Source organism: Suricata suricatta, chromosome 16 (genome assembly GCF_006229205.1).
Source record: "Suricata suricatta isolate VVHF042 chromosome 16, meerkat_22Aug2017_6uvM2_HiC, whole genome shotgun sequence".
Classification (NCBI taxonomy): Eukaryota; Metazoa; Chordata; class Mammalia; order Carnivora; family Herpestidae; genus Suricata; species Suricata suricatta.
In genome coordinates this window covers 45,955,875-45,962,757 of record NC_043715.1, presented here as the reverse complement: position 1 = coordinate 45,962,757, position 6,883 = coordinate 45,955,875, and the positions used below count along the sequence as shown (strand labels likewise).

At 54.7% G+C, this 6,883-nt stretch overlaps 1 protein-coding gene across 1 annotated transcript in view; it reads right to left on the bottom strand.

The window, feature by feature from the left end:
- SPTBN4 (spectrin beta, non-erythrocytic 4) overlaps window positions 1–6,883 on the bottom strand; it is a 65,449-nt gene that overhangs the window by 34,677 nt on the left and 23,889 nt on the right. The window contains exons 9-15 of the mRNA XM_029924292.1: window positions 5,991–6,103; window positions 5,707–5,894; window positions 5,515–5,632; window positions 5,085–5,243; window positions 4,174–4,476; window positions 3,158–3,308; window positions 3–218 (exon numbers count right to left, since the gene is read on the bottom strand). Of these exons, the coding sequence (XP_029780152.1) occupies window positions 3–218; window positions 3,158–3,308; window positions 4,174–4,476; window positions 5,085–5,243; window positions 5,515–5,632; window positions 5,707–5,894; window positions 5,991–6,103 (1,248 nt within the window). The remainder of the gene's footprint in view (window positions 1–2; window positions 219–3,157; window positions 3,309–4,173; window positions 4,477–5,084; window positions 5,244–5,514; window positions 5,633–5,706; window positions 5,895–5,990; window positions 6,104–6,883) is intronic.

Sequence of the window (6,883 nt, the reverse complement as noted above, 5' to 3'; positions counted from 1 at the left end):
GCCCGCCGCGCCGCCGCCGCCGCCCGCCGCCTCTAGGAGGCGCTCCTTGTCGCGGGCCCAGCTCTCCGCCTCCTCCAGCTCCTGCAGCAGTGCCCACAGGCTCCGCGAGGCCTCCAGCTCCGCGCGCCGCCGCGCCGCCTGCTCCCGCAACTCCGCCAGGCAGCCGTGCACGTGGTTCACTCGGTTGCAGATGACCTGCGGATCGCAGGGCTGGTAGCCTGGGCCGGGAGAAGGGAAGGATCCGGGTCGGGGGGCGCCCAAGGAAGGGAGGTATAGGCACCTGCCCTGTCTGTCCTTGCCTAGGGAGGCTTCATCAGGTGCCAGGTTGTGCGTCCTCCTCCTCCAGGCAGTCTTCCCTGACATGCTGTCTGGAGAGGAGGCTTCCCTGGCTCCCCTAGGCTTCTCCCCTGCGCCTCTGCCTGTGCCTCATCCCTACCATCCCTGCCCTGACCCCTCTGGCCTGTCTCCCCCACTGGGCTGAGACACCCATGAGGGAAGGGGCCGGATCTGTCTGTGTCACACTGTCCTCACCGTTGCCTAGCATGGCATGGAGCCCAGAGCGGTAGCCTAATGCAAATGGCGACTTATTGATGGAATAATGAATGGAAACTAAGATTCAGAGAATTCCTAGAATCTGTAAACTGGATTTCCTTCAGAACTGGACCAAATGAAATGTTATTTTATTTTAATTTAATTTATTTTAAGTAATCTCTCTACCCAACCTGGGGCCCAAACTTACAATCCCGATATCAAGAACCGCATGCTCTCCCCACTGAGCCGTCCAGATGCCCAGACGGGTCTCTATCCTTAAGCCATGTTCTGTGTTCCCAGCGATGACCTGAACTCCCATTTTCCTTCAAAGATTTCACGTTCCTCTAGACTTCTGGTTTGTGACAAAAGAACTGTGAAATTAACTTAATGGCTGGCAGCCAGCATTTCTTTAATGGACTGACTGGAAAATATCAGGACGCAACCTGAGGGGTAAGGGGAAGTGTTGTTTCATAAAATCTTTGTGCCTGTGTATACGTGAGTGCGTGTGTGTGTGTGTGTGTGTGTGAACTCTGGGTCAGGAGGTAAATGTATTTCTTACTGGGTCAAAACGCCGGGAGAGACACTGCCCTAGAGGGGATGCACCATTTCAGGAATTCTGGACATTCACTGAAATTGACCCAAATACCAAGGCATCCGCCTGACTAATCAACAACAGGCATCCATGTATCCAGACCTGACTCTGACACAGTGCCACCGTGGGGTGGTATCCTTACGAGCCCCATCTTACAGATGAAGAAACTGAGGCTCAGGGAAGGAAGCCGTTTGCCCAGGATCCGCTAAGAAGTGGCAGATCGGGAGGCCACACTCTGGACCACTTATCAGGCATCCATCCCTCCTGTCACCATGACAATGCCCTTCCCCCCCCATCTTGCAAGTCAGATAGGCCTTGCCTTTCCTACTGATGCTCCGGGATCCCAGGGGGCCGTGGCTCCAGACACAGGAGTGAGACAGGCCAGCCCGAAACTCTGTGGGCTCTGCGGCTCTGGGCCTTAGCTTCCTCATCAGCAAGAAAGCAAACAAGCACCTTCTCAGCCACTCACAGCTAGATACACAGTTTCTCAGGACGCCAACAGCAGACAAGGTCCCTCTGCCCATGGTGGAATGGCATGGAAACAAGACCATTCCATAATCCTGTCCGAGCACACCCAGAAGAAGAGGTCACTGGGCAAGCCGCGGAAACCGTCAACCACCCCCTCACCCAGCTAAGCTGCATGACCTCCTGTTCCAACTCCTGTTCCTCCCGCTCCCTGGATAAAAATGATGAAGATGCGCGATCACCTAATCACTCCCACCTCCCGATGACGGTATCTGATCCGCAGCAAAACACACTGCGTAACTCGTCTCCAAATCACCTAACACAAGCCCACGTCCTGTTACAAGCCCTTCCTAACACCCTCCTACTGAGAGATTCCCCAGGGTGCGTGCAAAGAGCCAATGGACCCAGCTTGTCTGACAACAGGAGGATTCCTGGTGGTCTGTGGCTGGAGGGCACTGACATGGGTAAAATGCGAAACTGTATTAGAGCCAGTCTTGGTTTTTCCTACTGGCATCCATGCCCCTTCTGCTGGTAATGGCTTTCCATCCTCCTCTTCCTCCATTCTTGTCTTCGGAAGGAGCCCACCCTACTCTTGGGTGTGGAGTGGGCATGTCTCTTAGGTGCGGCCAGTTAGCTCAGTGTAGAGCCTGGGGTCAAGTGCTTGGCTGAGCAGAGGGGATGGAACCCACAGTGGGCTAAAGAAAGCTATCCTTGAATCTTTTGTCAGAAATATTGGGAGAGGGGGCTTTGTCTCCTGTTGGGTCTGCTAAGTTGCTAGGATATAAACATGGAACTGAGTGACCCCTGATTTACACCACAAGGGGAAGGGCTGCCCAACAGTGACACAAACATAGAGACTACAGTCAGAGAGATGGAGTCTTAAAAGCATCATCAGACAGTCCCTGGATCCAGCCATGCCTGAAGCTGAACTTGCCTTTTCCTGGACATTTTAGTTATATTGGCCAAGACACTCCCCTTTTCTCCTTAAGTTAACTGAGTTGAGTTTCTAGCATTTGCTGCCAAACAGGCCCTGACTATACACAGTTTTGGTTTTTTTTTATGGTAGTCACTGGATTTGGCTGTGACAGGCTTAGCATAAAACATATGCTCAATAGGGGCGCCTGGGTGGCTCAGTCGGTTGAGCATCTGACTTCAGCTCAGGTCATGATCTCACAGTTTGTGAGTTCGAGCCCCGCGTTGGGGATATGCTCAGAGGCTGGAGCCTGCTTCCGATTTTGTCTCCCTCTCTCTCATTCTGTCTCTCGCCTGCTTGCGCTCCGTTTCTCTCTTTCTCAAAAATAAAATAAATGTTTGAAAAAACAAAAGAGCACTCAATAAATGTAAATTACTACTGCAGAATCTCAAAGCAGGAAGAAGTCATATGGTCTGAGCTCTGCTCAAGGCAATAATCTCCCCCATGATATTCCCTGTTGGAGGGTGATCCTACTTTGTGCTTAAATGCCTCCAAAGACAGGGAGCTCACTCCTTACTTCTGTCTCTTGGAGTCATTCCACATCTGTCAGCACCAGCCCTGAACGTCTCCACCGCAATCCCCGACGCAGGACTCACCCTGCAGCTGGGAGAAACGCAGGGCAGCAGCGTTGAGCGCCTCCACTCGCTCACTCTGGGCCGCGATGTCCCCCTCCAGCAGGCTGTGCTTCTGCAGTAGGTCCTCGGCCTCCACCAGATGCTGCCCGCATTCCCGGGACAGCAGCTGGGCCTGGAAGACAGGGCAGCCCTGAGCAGGCCCCGCCCCACATTGCTCTCCTCCACCCGGATCTCTCTCCCAATCTCCATGTCTCTGTCAACATCTCACTCTCGCTCTCCTTGTCTCTTTATCTCAGTCTCCACATTTCCGGGCTCTGTCTCTGTCACAGCGTCTCCATCTCTCTCTGCCTCTGCCTTCCCTGTGTCCGTCTCTCTCTGCTTCCTTCCTTCTTATCTCCATCTCTCCCTGGGCTGTATCTCCAGTCAGCCTCTTTCTTTCTCAGAAAGGACTCCTTCTCCTCTGTGTCTCTCTGTGGCCATTTAGATTTTAATTTTTTTTAAGTTTTTATTTATTTTTGAGAGAGAGAGAGAGACAGCATGAGCAGGGGAGGGTCAGAGAGAGAGGGAGACATAGAAACTGAAGCAGGCTCCAGGCTCTGAGCTGTCAGCACAGAACCCGATGCGGGGCTCGAACCCACGAACCGAAAAATCATGACCTGAGCGGAAGTCAGACGCTTAACCGACTGAGCAACCCAGGCGCCCCTGTGGCCATTTAGATTTCCACTACCACCCTGGTGACGGCTTCTCTAGCTCCATCTCTCTCTGATTTCCCCTTCTCTCTCTCAAACAGTCACCATCTTCCTCCGGCTTAATCTCTCTGTCTCTGTCTGTCCCTCGCTCCCTCTGGCTCTCTAGCTCTGTACTTTTTTTTTTTAATTTCTCTCTTTTTTGATCTTCCTTTTCCTGCATCTTTCTGTCTCTTTCTCTTTGCCTCTCGTTCTCTTCCTCTCTTCCTGTCTCTCCCTCTCCAGCTCCCCGACGACCGTGCAGCGTCTCCAGCCCTCCGGCCCACCCTTGGCCCCCGGGTCCAGCCGCACCTGCATCTCCTCCATCCAGTCCACCATGTACACCATCTCCTGGAAGACCTTCTGCAGGGCCAGGTTCTGCTCGAGCCGCGTCCGCCGGGCCCCCACCAGCCCGGTCAGCAGGGCCCATTGGCGCAGGACGCTGTCGCGCTGGGCCGCCACGCGCCGGGCATCATAGTACCCTTCGGCCGCCAGGGCCTGGGCCAGCTCGGCCACACCCTGCACCCGCTCCTCATAGGCCGCGATGTCCGCCTCAATGGCCTCGTGCTTCTTCATGGCTGCCTCCACCGCCGGCAGCTCGTACCCGAAGTTGTCCTGGGGCAGGGGGGGCCTCGGATGCTCACCCATGTGGCCCCCGCTGTCCACCTGTTATCGCGACCCCGCTCCACTTCCCCAGTAACCCTGGAGACCAGCCCCGCCTTCCCGTTGCCCTGGAGACCAGCCCACTTCCTGCCGTTGCCCTGGAGACTAGCCCCACGCTTCTCTAGCCTTAAACTTGTCACCAGGAAACAGTCACCATCCTCCCATTGCCCTAGACACTGGGGACCAGGCCTCCCCTACCCTGTTACTTAGGAGACCACTTCTAACCTCCTCAGTCACCCTGGACCCCAGCTACAACCTCCTTTGTCACTTAAGAGTCTGATTATATACTCTTCCTATTTCTGACCAGACCAATTCTGTCCTCCCCAGTTCCCCGGGAGACCGACCTCACTCTCCTGTTACCTTGGAGATGGGGCCCACTCCCCTCCCCCACCGCTCACGCAGGAGGCCCCTTGTCCCTTCCCACCCTCATCTGCCACCTACAAGATTGATCCGACACTTCTCCGTCGCTCAGGAGATCGAGTCCCCCTCTCTGGTCCCAGGCCCTCGGGTCCAGCCCTCCTCCCTGCCTCTCCCCCAGAGCCCAGCCCCAGGCCCCGTACCTGGGAGACCAGGCGCTGGTTCTCATTCAGCCAGCTCTCCCTCATGGCCACCTTGTGGTCAAACCTCTGGGCCAGAAGTTCCAGCTTCTCCTGCCGGATCAGCTCAGCCCGCAGCGCGGCCTCCCGTTCGTGCTCGGCCTTCTCCAGCTCGCCCCACGCCTAGGGAGACCGGAGAGGCAGTCAGACCCCGACTGAATGGCCCTGGCTTCTCTGTCTGAGGTGACTCCTAGCATTGACAGCACCTTTGTATAAACTGGGGGGAAAAAAAAACCCCAAAGCATTGCTCCTTCTTGACGCTTTCCTGCCGGAAAACCGTCCGGAGGAGTATCCAGTGCAGGATGTCTACACGGTGAATGGCTCCCTTGAGCAGTGCCCAACCTATACGACTCCACAGAGTACCCCTGCCTCTCCTCCACATTCTCCACCTCACCTTGTCGATATCCCAGATGCCACAGCCCTCCCGAGGCACAAAGAGGCGACGATTACAGGCACGCAGTTTGCTCTGGATGCTGAAGAGCAGCACCTCCAGGTTCCCCTTCTCCTGAAACCTGAAGGGGCTTGGGCTCAGGACCCCCGTCTCCAGACCTCCGCTCGCTGCCCTCCCTCCTGAGCAGGGCCTCACTTGACGGGCTTCTCCAGCGTGCAGTAGGCTGTGAACGCCTGAAGCTGCTGCTGCACCCCGCTCAGAGAGTTGGCGAACTTCTGGTTGCTAATGAGGCCCACGGTGCGATGGATCCACGCCAGGAGCTCGGCCGCCAGCTCCTCATAGCGCTCGATGATCTTCCCCACCTCCAACACCTGGTCCAGGACCTGCCCCGGCAAAGCAGGGCGGGGTCAGCCTCATCCAGGGCGTGCCCCCGGGGGTGTGTGTGGCACCCACCCACCCCATCCCTTGGATCCCCAAACCTTCCCGATCCGCTTCCCCTCCACAGCCAGGGCCTTCATCTTGGAGAAATAGTGGTAGAAAGAGACCACGTAGGTGATGATGGACTTCTCATCTGGAGCCTCCATGTTCACATCTGCAGGCAAACGGGGGGGCACGTCGGTGAGGCGGGAGGGAGGGAGAACCCACTCTTCCTAGCTGCGCGACCTTGGGCAAGACAACTAGCTTCCGTTCTTCAATTTTTGTATCTCCCAAATGGGGGTCTACCCCATGAGATTAAATAGTTCCTGACACATACAAGCCACCATAGGGAAACGAACTGTAATTACTGCTTGAACACACCATTCTACCTTCCACCGCAGGGCCTTTGCACATGCTGTTTTCACTAGTTAGAATATTGTTCCCTCTCCTGTGTGCCTACCTCCCCATCATCCTTCAGGGCTCAACTCAACTTACACTTCCTCGGATAAGCCTCCCCGCTCACCCTGTGTAGAGTCGTCACCCCTGTTACTTTTCCTCATCGAATCTAATCATTACCTCCTGGAACTTATCATCTGCAATTAAATATTCATTTATGTAATCACGTCCTTATCTTGAGCTTGAGTTTCATGCCAACAAAGGCTATGCCTGTCTTTCTTACCATTGTTCTGGTCATGCCCAGCATACAGTAGGAGCTCAATAAATATTTATGAGGCGTATTTATTTCTTTATAAATAAATAAATTTCTTTTATGTATGTATGTATTTATGAAGTCAAGGACGTAGGCTGTGGAGGAAGCGTGTGCTTAAATCCCTGTTCAAACACTTACACGCTACAGGTCCTTAGGAAGCAGACCTAACTTCTCTGAGCCTCAGTTTCCCCCATTATAAGACTAAGGATTATCACAGGGCCTGCCTCATAGGAGCACTGTATTAGA